The following is an 18,434-nucleotide window of genomic DNA, read 5'->3' as shown; positions in this document are numbered from 1 at the left end:
TATCATGGTTGTGGGGTGCTTTGCTGTCTTCCTCATCCTCGACAAACCCATGAATCCTTTGCTGCATCAGAAAATTCTGGAGGCAATGTAAGGCCATTGATTCAATCAGCTAAGCTACAAAAGTGAGTCAAGAAAATGATCCTCAACACACAAGCAAATACATCACAGAATGGCTGAAGAAGCAATTTTGCATTTTGGCTTGGACAAGTAATCCTAACCCATTGAAACTGTACAACAGGACCTGTAACAAAGTGTTCTTGCAAGGAAACCTTCAAATGTCACCAACTTGAAGCACTTATTTTAGGAAGAATGGTCCTAAATTCTCATGCAAGAAATTGAAAAACAGTTACAAGAAACATATAAGTTGCTACTCAAGGAGGTGCCAGCATATTTATTCACACAAGGATATTTACTGTAGGATAGTTTTAATTAAAAAATCCAATTAAGACTTTCATGAAAATCAAATTACATTTTAGATAAAATATACAAGAATATGGACTAACCTGGGGTTCTCCATCCTTTTTGGCACTGTATCTTCTGCAAAGTGCATACTATTTTAAAAGGCACTTGTACAGGCACCCTGTAATTTCCGATGTTTTGATTGGTCCATGGGTATGTATTCTAACAGGCATCCCAAAACATATTACTTTTACTGCTAAGTGTAATGCTCATGCTAAAGTACTGTTTCCAGCCCCCGTACCACAATGTCTGGTGATCAATCACATAATCAATCTTCCAATCTGCCCTTTCCCGTGGCAATGTGGTTGGGCAAGTTGTCAATACCACTAGCACATAGTTAATAGCACCTACCTTGCTCAGAGCAGGGTATTTTTTCCAACTATGGCTGCATTACAGTGCTCGATCTTAGCATTTGCTTCAGGCTTGACTCCCTTCTGGTTCCCTCGACCATGCTTCCTGGAACTCACTTTGCTTATTTTCATCTTACCATGCACAGAATGACCTGGATTGCTTGACTTTCTTGAACCATCAAAGATGTTAGATCTATGTAACAGAAGGGTAAAAAAGTATAATATGTTTTTGTGCTTCTTTTTACAAAACACCAAGAACTGACAGTTCTGTCGCTTCTCTCAAATTTACATTATATTAATACTGATGAGGATTCCTGATACAAATCAATTATAACAATATTACCCCCACATTTCTAGGAGGATCTTACTAGCTGGAGTTATATGCACTGCTATTTGTCAAACTCAGGAACAGTGATACAGTATGAAGAAACTGAAGCATATTATTAAATCAATCTCAGTAGCACAGTACATATATGTTAATAATGGGTGTAAAATGCCATTTCAGAGTTTAAATGCACTGCACTGCATATATTGCCAAAACACCAGTAAGCTGTAACAAGAACATAAAGCAAAATCATGATATACAACATATAAAACATGATGTTGTGAACCTATCAATCCAAAACAGGGGAAAAAAAGATAACACTCAAGATTTTTAATTGTTGATTACTGCAGAAATTATTTACTATTAGGTAAGTTAATTTTATACTAAGTATTGAATAATTATATTAAATGATATACAACAATTTAGATATCATTTATAACTCATATAAATTCTGAATGCAAACTGGTGACCTTCAGCTGCTCCAGTACCAGATCCACACAAGTAGGTCATTCTCCGCTATGTCTGAGAATAGGCACAGTGGTGCCGATCAAACTACGTTTAGTCATTCTGAAATTATAAATGGACCTCATTAGTCCATACCTTAATAAAAATTGAGAAAGCCAACTGATTTTTCCATTTTAATTTGGAAATAGATTTATTTCTCTTTCTCTTCTTCACATATAGTGGCAAAAACAGCATAGAATGAATGTGATGGATGAAAACCATGAATGCCAACGTATTGAATGACTTAATACTACTACTATTATAAACCAAGTTAATTGTACAATTTGCATCTTGATTTATTAAAACAGCATTTTTTAATGTAAGTATTATTATATTTGATGACTGGCTTTTAGACAAATGAGAAGCTCAAGACATGTAGTTGGTACAGTACATCGGCTTTTATTCCATGCAGTTGTTTGCTTTGATATTCCTTCTTATTCCCAATACTGTACAATGGTTAATACAGGACATGGTCAAGTTTGGTTGATCAGGAAGCCATTAAAACAGTTGATGAATGGATACAGAGGAAAGAGAGACCCGAGACACTCCCATGGGGAAATACAATTTTCATGAGCTTCCACAGGGTAAAAAGAGCTGTTGGCATTTATAGAAGGCTCCAAAGGAACACACAGTGGCTGGTGAACTACTAAGGGCATCTTAGATTAGTTTCATCATCCCACTGCAATCTGATCAAGATCCAACCAGACTTCTATTATCTGGAAAGGTCAAGTCCAATGGCAGACAGATGTAGCCCAATTAAGGTCCTGAGAGACTCAACTGATAAGGTCTGGATGACAAAATTACAAGCGAAAAACCAGGTTTACCACCATCCATCTGAAGTTAGTATCTCAAATATATATTCCAGGTGGACTACAAAGCTGACAACAACCTACCTCTTTATGAACAATCTGTAAAAAAGGCCTAATCGTATCTTTGCTCATCAGTCCATAAATAACATAAATGTTGATGAAAAACCTGAAATTATTTTTCTTAAACAGTAGAGTATAATGATTTAAGCTCTATTCCTGAACTTAATTTTATTCCAATGTCTTTTGGGGTTTGTTTTAAGTGAACAATTACCACTCCGCAATAAATAAACAAATTTATTTTCACACAATTTGGAACCCCTCCCATACTTCAATTTTAAGATGTGTATACTCTATGTTCAGTAAAAACAAATTAAGCTGGCATCCTTATTGGGACAGTAGCCACCACACAAGACAGTAATAAAACACAAGAGAGACTGCAGGAAAGTAATCAACTTTGAGAATCTTTTTTTGTGTTTTGGAAGAAAATTATCGTAGGGAAATTCCACCACTTCAAGTTGTATTGGGTACAATTTGTGCCATTACATATTGCAGTCTGAAGAGACTGTTATGACCAAGATTTACAAACATGTACATATTGTCTGGACTACCTGTCCATAGCTTTTCAGTCCCTGCCCAGTCTAAGAAAAAGATTAAATAAAATGTAGGATTAGCACTTACTGACTTTCATTTATAAAATCGAGATTGATTAGTAAAAAAAAAAAAACTATGCCAACAGCCCTTTCCACACCCAATTAAGATCCATTATTTAATCATTCACTGACACAGTATTTGGACTTAAAAACATTAGCAGGATGCAACTAAAGCAGCTTCTGTTTAAAATTGCCAAAAGCAAACAGAACTTCTGATCTACAGACACAACAGGTTTACATCATAAATTAAGTGATCTTCATGTAGGCCAGCTACAAAAAATTAAATAAAATTAAATTAAGATTTTAAAATGGAATAATTTACAAGATTTGACATGGCATAACACACTGTCCTTCACTCTTCACCACTGTGCTGATTTACAGTAATAACCGTTTCAGTAAATTCTTTAAAGACATTGTAAACATAGGGAGAGATACAGAGAGGCCGCAATTCACTTCAGGTTCTTTAATACAACAAGCTGAATTGGACCAAGAGAGAAGCCTAGTGGATGCAACAGAACTGCTGTGGGATAATATTAATTAAAGTGCTCAGTTTAATTAATTTATCACTTTCTTTTCCAATCATTTTTGTTAGAAGAACCTGAGCAGCCTTTGATGGTCCAACCACACCAGAAGATAACTGCAATGATCACTTTACTTTCATAATAAACATGGAAGTAGTAACTTTTCTACTCTATGTTAAATACTGTCCTTAGAGAGGTAATGAATGCTGCAAGCTATGGAAAGCTACCTCAATTAAATTGTATGCAATGTGTTAAAACATTTATGGCACCATTTATAATGCCAAACAAGTGTTTTGTTCACACACAACGCAGCAGATAAAACCTATAGGTAAATGGTGTGATAGGATCTCCTCCTGTTCAATACAGTTGTCTTTAGATAATGCAGGATAATGTCATCAGTCTCCCAAAAGTGCACCATCATCCTTTCAGTTTTGTGATTTTTATTGAAAGACGCACACAGTCCAATTCAATCCAGATTAGCCCTTTCATAATTTCACCTGTAAATATGTTTTGAAGAATTGCAATCAAAATTCATTTCAACACTGAGTGGTTGATTCCCACTAGACTGTATTTACCTAAAAAGAGTAGCAGCTAAGCACAAATATAACATTATAAGATGCAGTATCCCTTTTTACACAGAGGAAAAATAAATTATAAAACAGCTACTTTATTAAACAGAGCACATAAAACTAAGTCCTTGGTTAAGAATGTTCTTCAAGGCTCGATAAACTACATATTTGGAGCTATAAAAATAAAACAAGTCATGTGCTGCTGTTGCTGTTGTTAATAACTATACCTTGGTTTGTTATCTCCACCTAGTGGATAAGAACAGTTCGTACTTCAGAGAGTACACAACATTTGACAGCACCTAACTATAAAACAGTAAATCCTGTACTCTACTGCATTTAGCAAAGCAGGCAGTGTAAATCACATTTTTATATGAAAATTTAAACTTGTTTTATATTAAGACGATATACATAAATCTTCAAACCTGCCAAGTTTTATAATGAAAGATACTGTCTAGCCTGCTAGACAATCCTGAGCACATGGAAGTGACCTTCCTATGACAGCCATCGGCCCGTATTGCTCTCTATCACTCACCAACAAAGGGCAGTTCACCTGCCTTGATTTTTTTTCCTCCAGATATATTTCCCAATATTTTCTCCTTACTATTTTTGATATTTTTAAACTGCTGCAAAAATAAAGCACATTTATCCCATATATTTTAAATCCCATGTCTAACACTGGAAAACTACAAGAAAATACCTTCAAGGTTTACATACATTTTTATCCTTCAGCAACTCCCATAATTACTCCACTCCTCACAGATAAGAAAATAATGCAATCTATTAATTGTCTGTTATGGAAACACCAGAAAAGATCACAATATAAACTCTTCAATTGTTCAGCACATCGGACAAAATCACAGTTTGAGAATCAAAAATAGAAAGGAGCACCTTGACCTGAAGCAACATAAAAGGGATACTGCATCTTGAAAACAACTAGTTGCCTGCTGCACAGAAATGTCCTTTTATGCTACTGTAAAAATGCTGCAGTAAGCCTGGAGCTGGTGGCTTCATTCTCCAGTGTACATAAGTCACACTTTCACTCACATTGGAAAGCATTGAGACAAAGGGCTGGTCAAAGAAAATAGGAAATATAGAGTTGCTTTGAAGACATTGTAAAATTCTGTTAGCAGACTGAACAAAATAGACTAGGGAAACAACACTGGTTTGGTTCTTGTTCAGGAACTTCAAACTTAAATTTTTAAAAAGAAACGAACAATGAAAAAAACAAACATTTGGATTGGGCTGAGTTCATATGCTGGTTTATGCTGTATCTGGTATTGAATAGTCACAACCACTGGAAATATAGGTCATGCTCATTAGGTAGTCTCATACTGCAGGCTGAGCAGACATGCTTGATGGATAAATTGGATGGCTTTGGGGGAAGAGCAAATATTCATGCTGGTGTTTGAGCTTTTTTTACTCCTTATTTCTGGAAGAGTGTAGGAAAGGGGCTTGTTTCTGTAAACGTAAAAAAGAAAAACACAGCCAGATGATTTCTAGTCAGAGAACAAAAACTGGCTGAAAGAGAACCCCTTTAAAAAGACATGAACCTTCAATTGATACTGGAATGGCCTGCACCATGTTATGCTGTTTGGTTGAGTAAAGTTTAGGAGTTTTGCAAATATCTCCTCAGTTTCTCCCTCTACGGACACAAACAGTGTTGTAGCAAAATTCTGCGTGGGTTCTTCTCAGCAGAACCAGTTCAGTAACAACCCCTGATGGCCCCAGCACAGGCACTGACAGTCAGATCTATGATCCACATTGAGTCTTCCAGTTTCTCACTCTCAGCAAATATACTCCAAGCTTTACAATACAAAGTTGTTTTTTTGAAACCTCAAACAAAAATAAATTATCAATGTTACACTAGCTACATTATTGAACAAATATAATCCCTGCCATAGGTAACTGGAAATGGAAGCTTCCCAGGATTGGTGATCTGGAAAGGCTGGTTTTTGGGGATGGGGTACAATGAGGGAGCTGGGGTTCAAAGGTTGTTTTAGTGTTTCTGCTGTGTGATTCTGTTATTGCGGTTTTGTTCAAAGGTCTCCTGAAAGCAGAGCATCATCTGCCAGTGTTTGTCAGGGTTCACCAGGTGGAGGTGCCACAGGGCTTGTTGTTCCGCACTGTGGCATCGGAGCACTCTGCCTCTGAGGAATCACAGTCTGACTCTCCGTAGTGCAGGGGATTCTGCAAACACACACATCAGATGAATGGTTAATTATGTATCCCATGCTGGAATGCAACGCAGGATGTGCAAGTTAACTATACAGAGGAAAACAAAACAACAGAAACACCGGATACTAAATATCAGTGATTCAGAAATAACTGCCCTAACAACAACCACATGCACACGATAGGCAAAAAAGCATCTCCACTCTGTACCCTTTTTAATGGTTCTATGCAGAAAACATGCACAAATTCCTCACAGACATGATAAAATAGAAATGTGGTAATAAATATGGCAAAATAACTAACTCTCCACTTGGCTCAGATAAACGGAAACAATGCAAACAAGCCAAAATATTTATCACTGTTTGGTTACCCAGAAACTATATAAGTCACAAGCAGCTCCAAGAAGCATTTTTATGTAATATGCTTACTGAAGTCACACTTTGAAAAGAACACTTTCAATGAGAAACATGAACCATAAAATTACAAATAATACACTGCCTATATAGACACAAAGGTCAAACAGAAAGAGTTAGTTTGGAGAAAGAGTTATTTTGATCTGTAGAACACATTAAAAATAAAATTGGCCACTTCTTATGGCACTTCATCAATATCTAGGTACAAAAGGCCTGTATATAGTATGTAGTGATTAGTGACTATGTATTGAGTCTATACAAAGAATAACATTAAATAACATGTTATACCCTGAAACAGTACCGGACTTCCCATTAGGCACTGTAGGCACAGTGCCTAGAGCCTACAAAATCTTTAGGGCCTACGAAGAAGGGAAGCACTAGTGACTAACGAAAAACGAGCTGAAACAACATGCTTGCAATCGACTCTACTGTAGGTTCTTCAAATCAATAATCATACGCTATCTAGCAGCTGTTCTAGAAACTAGAAGTATCGAAGTAATGGTCGCTCGACTCGCTCCATCAATCCTGTGGTTTAGCATTAGAATAGGTTAAAGTGCATCATGTCAATCGATGCAATACAATTGGTGTTAACCCTTCTTTTTGGACATTTCGGAGTGAAAGTGCCTAGGGCCTATGAACACCAAAATCCAGCCCTGTCCTGAAAATCATTAAAAATGATACGAAAATTGTGGTAATGCTCATTGTTGTATATAAATGTATCTGTTCTTAGATAAAATGATTTGCATCAAGGACTTAGTCAATAGCAGTAATTCTTTCTGTACACGAGGTGACACAAAACATTCAAGGAGTAGACAAGCTCCCCAAAAAGACAAGTGAAGATCTAGTTGTTCAGGATTGGGTAAACGATTGAAATTAACAATGCACTTTTAATGTGAAACAAACAGATAATGAGGAATCAGTGGCTTGTTGGGGAGGCTCCCAGCTACTGAAAATGTTTCTATGGTAATGGACGTCTATAGAGACATAGATTACCAATATGGATATGGATTACAAATGGTCACAGGTAGACCAATCTACAAAAGCATCAAAACATGATTATAAAATTTGAGTATACACGGAAAATCTGAAAAGGAACCAAAAGGACTGGAGCCAACAGAGGAACCCAAAAGAGAACATCAAACAATCAAAAGACCAGATATTTAAGTACTAATACTGAAATACCAACAGCAGAAGGAATGTAAAGCAAGACATAGAGGTTACCAATCGCATCATCACTGCATGCTACTTAAGAGTGATGGTGATGAATACAAAAATAACCACCAAATACACATAATTTAGTCTAATATAATACTATCAAGAATGTAGGCATAAAGGAAGAAGTAGTTATTAGGGGGGATTTTCCTCCAATCCACTGGAAAAAAATCAGGAAAAAAACACTAAGAACATCAGGAAATGAAACTAAAATGTTAGAACAACGTTTTTTACCTACAATATGGAGCGAGTATTCCAATAAAATAGTGTGATAAAATGGTATGCTAGTGAAGTTTAGCTGTTGACTTCACCTTAAGGCTGAAGGAGTCGAGCCCCTACCACATTTCTGAGATTGAGAAAATACAATCTCTTAAATTATTGCAAAATACAACTTCATAAGACCAAATGTTTGTGTTTACACATAATGATTTTACATTATGTGTATAACATCATGTAATATTGCGAGACAATATCTGTTCATATTTGCATTCACGTACAATTTTGCAATCAAGAAAACAAAGCCTGTGCCTACTGTCAAAAATACTTGGGAGAAGGATTGTCTGATCTGTGAAAGAACAGAGCAAAATAGAATGCTGAGAAAAACAATCAAAATGGCCTGACTGAACAATCCACACTAATGTGAGAATGGTTCACAGCAGTTCCATAAAAAATAAAAGAGAAGCAGACCTCATAGCTGTGCTCGTCGGTACAGAGCTTGCCCAGGGAGATCTGGGTCTTCACGCGGCGAACTGCACACTCCTTGTCCGAGAGGCCATCGGACTGGGTGGAGATGTCAATGGGGAGTTCCGGAGTTTGTGAAAGCAGTTCGTCCAGTTGTTCTTCCTGGCTGTTGCTGAGCTGCTCCAGAGGCCCACTGTGAGAGTGATCGCTGGTGTTGCCCTCTTCACCATCTGACACTGACAGGTTCTCCGAGCTGAAGGTGGAGTATGACTGAAAGCTGCTCATGCAGCGATGTGGCCTGTGAGAGAGGGTGGAGGGGGCTTCCTTTGAAACAACTGCTAATTGAAAGGCAAGATATGCCTGCAGGGAGCTTTGCAGCTGTACTACAGATCTATTAATTAGTTGATTTTGGAGGCTTGGTGGTCCAGCACATAAGCTGGTATTGTTATTACTTAGCAAGCGATACACGGCATTATGCATTATACTTTTTTCAGGTTTAGAATTTGTTTAGTCATGAGTTTGTTTCTTCTTTGTACTTTACTGTATTTCATTAAGTCAATGAAGGGTTTGATTGTGTAACTGAGGGCACAGCTGGAACAAAAAAAATTCAGCTGTTTGGGTCCAGGACCAGGATTGGGAACCCATGACTTAGAGGTTGTCTTTATTCATGTCTGAACAATGATGTTTTTTTAAAGCTCATTGATTTTCCTTATTTTTAACCAAAGTGTATCCAATATATATACAAATGCAATACATAGATCTCCTCCAAAACAAAAGTGTTAAGTGTGATATGAAGAAGAGTGACTTCCACTCTCCTTCTACCCTTACCTACTGGAACACTAACCTTAAGCCAAAGCTATAAGTTCAAAATGTGTGGATCCAACATAGCAAAACTAGAACTAAACAAGAGGAGACAAAACATTTGGGGTTCTAAGAGCTAATGGGTGACGAATGCCTTGAAGTTAAAAGGTTTGAGCTGAAATTCACTTCTCAATGCTTTACTTTGTATAAACAAATAAATTCAGTAATTAACATGGGTGCAATCTGCATTACAATGCATACACCGTGTTCACTATTTAACAATGTATAAGCCATCTTTTACCTCTGTCTCCTTGGAAATTCCACTTCACTGTCCACCTCCCCTTCCTCCTCTTCAGACGAATCATCACCATCCTAAATAACAGCAGAAACAGTTATTCAACTGCAGACTCTCAGTCCTCTCATAGCTTGTAGTAGTGGTTAATTAAACACCCTAAAAAAGTCATTAAAAACACTCCGAACCTCAATAGAGCACTTGTTCTTAAAATAGAAATAATAATCCCCTCTGTACTTAAATGACGTGTTACCAAATAATTTATACTTTAATACCAAGATGTGAGTGGCATGGTGCCCTGATTATTAGTTAGCCTTCTAGTGTCTCTGGGTGCTCTGGTTTCCTCCCACTTTCCAAAGACATGGTGCCTAAGTTAACTGTGCTCTCTAAAACAGCACGCACAGTTGTGTGTCAGTGGGCTTGCCTTGTGATGGACTGGTATCCCATCCAGTATCCCATCCAGTTTGTTGCTCTAACCAGGAATGAGTGACTTTCTGATAGTAATGATGGATGCCAAGTTTTGCTATGTATCTACACTTCATAACTGGCATTAAACCCTTAATCAGGACAAGTCTAGTGTGAAACACTGTTACAACATGCCTTCTAAAGATCAAAAGACCATAATCTCCTTTTTTATATTAACACATACAAAAAATAAGCTCTAGGAAATACCTAAACCCATTCCCTAACCAAATCTGTCTTTGATTATATTGATTATCATTTCATGTCCAGTCACAGCTGTCCACCCTTAACACTGAACCTGTTTCTTACCTTCCTGAGAGGCCGTAGAGATCGTGGTAAACCAGGTGGGGTGATGTCGTGGGGAGAGTTGTCATGGGGTACCCCATCTTTGTCCTTGGAGGTTGGAAGACCATGCTCAGCCTGTTGGGGGTGTGATTCGTAGGTGCTAAGCAGGGAGTATGAGGGACGTTTGGGATGGCTGGGGGCAGGAAATCTTTCTCCAGCAGTCTCCTGGCAGTGGGGGCAACCTGGGAAAGGGTGGGCTTGGCAGCATGGGCACAGGGAGCCTGGGCCAGATCTGTCAGGTGTCGCACGCTCACGGGAGTCAGCCTCCATAGCGGTGGAGATGAGGTCAGGACTGGAGCCTGAGACACGCCGTTGCAGGTGGTCAGTTTGTGGGCTGCGCAAGGCTGCAGCAGGGCCAAAGTAACGCAGGTTGTTGGCACAATTGGCCACAGCGTCTTCTCGGGCGTGGTGGTGATGGTGTTGGTGGTAGTGTTGCAAGGGTTGCTGTTCCTCCGGTGCAGCTGCTACACTCTTCAGGATACCTGAGAATTCGCTGTGGCTGCCTTTGCTGTTTCCCCGCCGGTGCCGGGGCTTGGTGCGGTACCTGGCCTTCCCAGGAGGGGTGGATACTTTGGGGCTCCCCGAGAGCGGTGAGGGGGAAGGCAGAACCTCCACACTGGGGATACCATCTGAGCGCAGAAGGTCCGGTCTGTGGGAATAAATTGAGGAGGAAATCTCAATTTGTGTGACTGGGATAGCCAAACACATAATAATAATAATAATAATAATAATAGAACTTTAAAAAACACTAAAAACATTTAATGCCTTTCAGTACGAACACAAAAGCAAAAAAAAGGAAAAACAATTATTATTTAAAAATAATGAGTGAAATCTATAGTTAAACTAAATTATATATTAAAAGCTTTTAGTTCATAACATCTTAATCAAAGTTTATCAAACACATACTACAGGGGTAGTATTTAATTTGTTTTTCTTACTAATATGAATGTTAAGACCATGGCAGAGAAACCCAAATCAATAATAGTGAATGATCTGACCATGAGGCAACATGTTAACGTTAAGACAAATGTTTAGGCAACATGAAAAATGTTGTTTCCAGTAAAGGGTCCCAGCGCAAAAACCTGTAGAAGACCTGGAGTAAGTAGAGGTAGTTTAAAATAGCTAAATCTAACATTTCCTTCTGGTCATCAAACAATCTTGCAAACGTAAGGACAAGTAATCAGGGCTGGCCTCAGTGTTTTGGGGGCCCTAAGCAAGACAATGGAAGGGGGCCCCTCCAGATCACGATTTGCACAGACACTATTATAATAAGCTCCCAACATAACCCTATTTTAATATTTATATCAATAAAAATAATTATAGAACTAGAAAACTTGTATTAACCAGCTTTGGAGAACACATTAATAAACAATTTATAAACAAGGCACACATTTTACAAAGATGAAGTATTTTAATATTGAAAGTAATAAAAAGGTGCATTAATAACAATAAACAATGATAAACAAGATCTCTGTTACTTCTAAATTTTATCCAATAACTTAAATTACTACAATGAAACCTTTGTAGAAATAAATGTGAAATTAAGTAAGAAAAAACAAAGGAGATGACCACAGTAAGGCTGGGCAGATGAAAGTTTTATAAAAAATGTTCTATAAATCAATTTAACTACATTTTCAACCTCAGGTATGTTTTAATCATCTTGAGCTCTGAAAAGCTCCTCTCTGCTCCTGCCACTGTCACTGGGAGAGAGATTGCAATCTGAAGAGACTCGGGTTGTGAAACCGCAAGGAAAAAAACTATGTGTTTTAATGCAGATTACGTATAATTGATTAACAATCTTTGGTTCTGTACATTTGCTTTCACATTTTTGGTTGACTGGATGGCACTGATATTTAGCCAGGTGACCCACACAGCAGGTGTACATTTGTGGAAAACTTGAATCTGTTAACTTCTAATAAAAACACCTAAAAGTAGTCTACGTCTCTAGTTTGAAAATGTAAAATGTCTAGCATTCACTAGCTACGTGGATCTGACTCAAAACCAAATGAAAAACAAATTATTACATTATTACGCACATTGTACGTTACTACAATGACTTGATTCGGTGTACCTCTGTTTTGAGATTGCTTATCTCTCTCTTCTTTTCTGAGCTTCCGAAACATTACGTACTTGATTATGATTGGTCATTATTTTTTGACTGGGCTTCCATTAGGATAACCTACAGAATATAGCAGAAAGAGTTGCTATAGGTTCACGTTTGAGCGTGCCAATAAAAAGTATGCTGTGTTTATGCCATTGAGGGGGCTCCCAGGTGGCCTCGGGACCCTAGGTGGTTGACTAGTTAGTCTATGCCTATGTTATTTTTGATTGAATATGAATTTTCACTACATGTGCCACTACATCCTTATCCTCTATTAGAAGCGAATGACTTTGCAATGCACTTTGGGAATGTGCTCATCAAGAAAAGGAACTACCTAAAATAAAGCCTGAATGATTAACTGACTGGTCTTTGGTTTCTGCTTTGTGGCCACAGGATGTTTCTTTGGTGTACACTTTGATCCAACTTGAAGAACGAGTAAAAAAAAAAGACCTATGATATCACAATGAACTGAGAAACAAAAGCGCTTCTTATGTTATTATAAGAGTTTTTTTGAAAGGGATTAAAGAGCACACAAGAGCAAAACATCACCAACCTAAAATACGGTAGTCCAAAAAAGACATCTTGTAAACAGGATGAGATGGATATAAAGAGTAGAGAAAACTCGTAGAGTAAGTAGACTAAGTAGAGTAAATATGTTAACTACAGAAAGAAAATGTATTGGAGTGAGTTCAAAACCTTGATAATATTAAGTTTTTCTGTCTCTTTTCTTTTTCTGGTTCAGCTGGGGCAGTGGAAGCACTCACCGCTTGGCTGCCTGCACCCCTGGCTTGTGTGCCATGCTGCCTTTCTTCTTGATGAGCTTCTCCACAGCGTTGGGCCGGACCATGGGCCTCACCGGGTGGCGCTTGTACGTCCCGGGATACTTCTTCTCCACAGCCTGCTCCCTCCTGGCAGGGCATGGCAGTGGATTTAATATAACTGTAGGATCACGAACTGTACATCCAATCTAACTACCATTCACTGGAGATTTTAAACAGGTTTAGACCTACAGGCCAAACCTTTTTTTTAAAAATCTGTCTGAATTTTAATGCTAACATGTCTTTCTTGAAATTAATAGTAATAGGTGGTATCATTTTAAAAAGGCCTCAGCAACACTTGTGTGTGTGGTTGTTTGGTTGTTTAGCCTATTTATCAGTTATCAGTACCGCTTGCAACTGTACTAACAGCCATGTGCTATCAGAAAGCACAGAAATGAATTGATTTTTTGGGAAACAGGACTAATTTACAGAACATCTGACTTAGTGCAGTTTTCCCTGGTTTGCATGAACTATATTAAGACAAATTAACACCTCTGGCTTGGAGCATACTGTAATTAAAAAAGGTTTATTGGAAAAAGTAACTGAACATGAACAAAGCCCTACCATAGGTATACAGAACTCTATTATATGAGGACAGAGTCACTAACATTAGTTCTACCTGAAGAAAATTCTTTAGTTGTTTAAAAACTTAGTCACTCGCCCTTTTTTCAGAACTTTTTCCATTAATGATCATGAGTTATCTATGAAAGCATCTCATTAACTTTAGTTTGGAAAAATAATGAAATATTTAATATTTAATATAAAAATATAAAATATCTATATTAACATCTAATACCTGACAGCTCAAAGGCACAGGGAAACCAGGAGACACTAAGGTTCTAATTAATAAATCATTACTACTTCTTCTATTTTATACATGCCTTCTTTCTCAGAAAAAAAAAAAACATTAGAATAATATTTCAGAATGTTATATTTTCTAAAAGTATTTTTATTTGTACAAATGTGGTCAAAACCCTGCATAAATAAGGTTCTACAATCTTAAAAAGGGCTGAAGTCTGACATGTTGGAGAGATGCTACAGGGGCTTATATTAGATTCTCAGGCAGGACATTTCACAGCTTTAGTGCCAAGTAGGAGAGGAGGCACCTACTTGATAAGTTCCTTCTCCCGGACCTCCAACTGCAGCATGATGGCACTGAGCTCCATGTACAGGTTGTTGGCCCTCTCCAGTTTCTTTTCATAGTGTTCTCGGATATCCAACGCATGCCTGAGAAAGACGGAGAGCAAGAGGAGCCAAGGGAATTAATACAGGTAACAGTATTTGACGAACATTGATGCTACAAAGCATATTTTCTCTGTCCTTGTACCCTGTAAAGACTTAAAAGGAAGTTTTGATAAATTCATACATTTCAACAAAGTTGGTAATGTCTCATTGTAATCCCTGAGAGCTACAGTTAGTTTATTTATTTTTACTTATCTCTAATCTAACTCACAAGTAATAAGCGTTTAGAAAGTGATGATTTGAGGGTGACCTATAAAACATTTTGAATTGTGGCTCTCCAGCACCAGGGCTTTTCAACATTATGCTACTAAAATTGACCACACACTTTTGGAGAAACTATACCTAGCTTTGCTTTTCACATGGTTTCTCTGAATACTTGTTAAGCATTTCTCTGGCATTTATTACTCCCAGAGGTACAGCAAGATTAGGCACCTGATGAAAAACACATTTTTAATTAACAAAACTGAAAAATGAAACCAAAGATCATATCGTGCTTTAAATATAGAAGAAGAACAATTAAATTAAATTAAATTAATGAAGAACAATCTTAGGAATGAAGAATACCTCAACATTAGGGAAATTGTTAATTTAGCTTGAACTGGATCAAATCACCCAAGAATAGTTGCATTTTGTTTGCCAAAGGCAGTGAAAATCCATAAACCGATGTGATATAAAGTAACGACTTAGAATTTGTATTTGACATTAAAGCTGAACTGAATGTACAGTGCTGTGAAAAAGTAAGTACATCCCATGAAAAGGTGTGTGTTTTCCAACATATTTGCATGTATGGATATTTGATCTTCATTTCAACAATATTGATAGATAAATATGATCAACAATAACAAATAACAATAAGACGTAACAAATAACAATGTAAATTATTATTTGCAATAATTTATTCAACAATAAAAAGTCAGAAAAGCAATTGTCTGCTGTGGAAAAAAATAAGTACACCCCATAGCTTCAATAGCTGGTGATGTCCCCTTTGGCAGAAATCACTTCTTGAAGGCGTTTCTTGTAATTATCTATCAGTCTCCTACATCGACTTGGAGAAATTCTTGCCCACTCCTTACAGAACTCCTTCAACTGTGTGGTGTTTGAGGGCTTTCTTGCATGTACTGCCCTCTTCAAGTCCCCCCATAGCATTTCTATGGGGTTAAGATCTGGGCTTTGACCTGGCCATTCCATAACCCTCCATTTCTTCTTTTTGAGACATTCTTTTGTGGATTTGCTTGAGTGTTTTGGGTCATTGTCTTGTTGCAAGGTCCACTTATGGTGCAGCTTCAGCTTTTGAAAGACAGCCTCACATTCTCCTCAAGTAGTCTCTGGTACAATGTGGAATTAATGGTTGACTCTATGATTGCAAACTGGCCAGGCCCAAAGGCAGAAGAGCAGCCCCAAACCATAATGCTTCCACCACCATGCTTTACTGTTGGTATGAGGTTCCTTTGGTCAAAGGCAGTTTGGTCACATGACGTCTGGCATTGTGGCCAAACAGCTCTACCTTTTTTCTAATCCTTCCAGAGCACATTGTTTCAATGATCCTGATCTTCACCTAGGTGTTGTCTAGCAAACTTCACTCATGCATCTATATTCATGTTTGAGAGCAGAGGCTTCTTCCTTACTGACCTCGCATATAGGGCAAAGTTGTGTAGTCTCTTTCGGATGATTGACTCATGTACTTTGCCATTGACTGAGGCAAGACTTTGCCTTTAAATCCCTTGATGTTATCCTGGGGTTCTTGGGGACCTCCTGCAGCATCTTTCGGTCAGCTCTTGGGCTGAATTTGGTGGGATGACCTGGCCTAGATAGATTGCCAGTGGTTTGACATTTTCTCCATTTGTAGATGATCTCTGGGACAGTGGAGTGATTGACTACAAATTGCTTGGAAATGGCTTTAAAACCCTTCCCAGACTCATAGGCATCAACAGTCTTTCTTCGGAGGGCCTCAGAGAGCACTTTTGATCTTGGCATGATGTAGCCACATACCTCAATTACTAAGACCAAACCAGACCACAGGTTTTTGATGTTTATACTGTATAAGGCAGTGCCCTCCAAGTTACTCTTGAGTGATGTTCTAATTATTTGCAGCTGTTTTAGTGCACGTGATTCTAATTTTAGGCATTTGATGCAATGATAAAGGTAGGGGTGTACAAACTTTTACGCACAAGGCATTTGCATTTCTGTTGATTTAAATAGTACAAATGTGTGCAATATGTGATTTTTCAATGTTATTTTTAAAAATTGGATCACCTTTATCTATCAGTACTGTTGAAATGGCAATCAAATATCCTTTTGTCCAAAAAAGTAAAAAAAGACATACCTTTCATGGGGTGTACTTCCTTTTTTTTACACCACTGTACATTTAACTCTGTACATACTAGAGTTAACACTAATTTTGCCATCTTACTTTGAGGTAATTTATTTTTTCTTAATACATTTTCCAGGTGTTTTAAGTAAGAGGTCAGTTATTGAAGGGATTTCCAGGACTATGGAACAGTGCAAAAACATGTCCCACACCTCAGTTCATCTCTCCTGCGGCGGATCAGCTCCTCATCTAGTCGGTGGATGCATGTTCCCTCACTTTTGATCTTCTCAAAGTGTTTCTTCACCTCCTCTCTCCACTCCGCCTGCAACATCACATCACACAAACAATGCCAAGATTTGTACAAATCCTACAAACAATGCCAAATAGAAGCACATACTTGATAAGCAATATGAGGGGAAATACAGCCACTGCATTGCATCCTACTATTTTAGGAATTTCTCAGTTGATCGGAATAAGAGGAAGAACACCTCACGAAAGTAAACAAACACGAAACATCAAACAGACTGTGCTGACTCCAAAGGTCGACAAGCCTCTCCTCCATTTACCGTCCAAAATACTCGCTTTCCTTCTTTCATTGCAGCCGCATTGTACCTCCGGTTGAGCGCTCATTGGCTGTTGACTGTTGCAGACAAAAGAGCCCACCCATACAACTTGCGACTCGCTATGAGAAAATCAAACCTGTTTGATCGTAGTGAGCCGCAGAGAGTCGTAGGGGCTGTTAAGAGCGCTGGGTCGCTGGGGGTGTCACACTGCACATATGACAGTAACGGGCACGGGCTGCGACTATCTACAATTCACTGTGATTTTTCTTACGATTCTGTAAATGAAGGCTACGACTGAAAATCCTAGGAAAAGTCATGTAGTGTGACACTGGCATAATTCTGACTGTTGTGTTCATGTAAGCTTGTGTCACGGAAACTTCAAATAATTATAATAAATAACAGGCTGATCTAAGTAACTGTTTTGGGTGATACAGTAAAATATAAATTTTACTGTATGGTGTGGTGAGATGTGAGCCTTTGAGATTTTAGCTGCCTGGCTGATATGTCAGTGAGGGGCAAGCGGGGTAGATTATCTTTGTCAGGAGGACAGTGAGAAGTTGGCTCTCGCAGTGATACAGCAGAAGAAAAATCTAATGCTGGTAAGATGAGGATTCCAGCAACAATCCCGGAGAGGACTGAGCAATGCTACAGAGTACAGGTCTGTCTGGGCAACAGAAGGCATGCGCTGAGTCATCTGTCCATGTCTGCTCTGCTTGAGCGGAATGTGTCAGGAAATTCAGAGAAGATGAGTCTTATGGTGTGACCATAGTAGTGGAAAATGGTTAAACTCCCATGTTAAGAAGTGAACGGCCTAGGAGTATTGAATGGTTTAGAGGG

General features: G+C 38.2%; 1 protein-coding gene across 5 annotated transcripts in view; it reads right to left on the bottom strand.

Moving 5' to 3' along the window:
* Positions 1-2,016: 2,016 nt before the first annotated feature.
* The window catches only part of map3k13 (mitogen-activated protein kinase kinase kinase 13), a 90,330-nt gene continuing 73,912 nt past the window's right edge, over positions 2,017-18,434 (bottom strand). For all 5 annotated transcript variants that reach the window (XM_088607259.1, XM_088607257.1, XM_088607256.1 and 2 more), the window contains 7 exons: positions 17,247-17,356; positions 14,595-14,711; positions 13,431-13,574; positions 10,530-11,214; positions 9,768-9,838; positions 8,672-8,963; positions 2,017-6,374 (listed from right to left, as the gene is read on the bottom strand). In XM_088607259.1, the coding sequence (XP_088463385.1) occupies positions 6,273-6,374; positions 8,672-8,963; positions 9,768-9,838; positions 10,530-11,214; positions 13,431-13,574; positions 14,595-14,711; positions 17,247-17,356 (1,521 nt within the window). In that variant the 3' untranslated portion in view covers positions 2,017-6,272. The remainder of the gene's footprint in view (positions 6,375-8,671; positions 8,964-9,767; positions 9,839-10,529; positions 11,215-13,430; positions 13,575-14,594; positions 14,712-17,246; positions 17,357-18,434) is intronic.

The sequence above is a fragment of the Lepisosteus platostomus genome, chromosome 14 (assembly GCF_059453375.1).
Source record: "Lepisosteus platostomus isolate fLepPlt1 chromosome 14, fLepPlt1.hap1, whole genome shotgun sequence".
NCBI lineage: Eukaryota > Metazoa > Chordata > Actinopteri > Semionotiformes > Lepisosteidae > Lepisosteus > Lepisosteus platostomus.
Note: the sequence above shows the minus strand (reverse complement) of the source record. Positions and strands in the feature narration are given on the sequence as shown.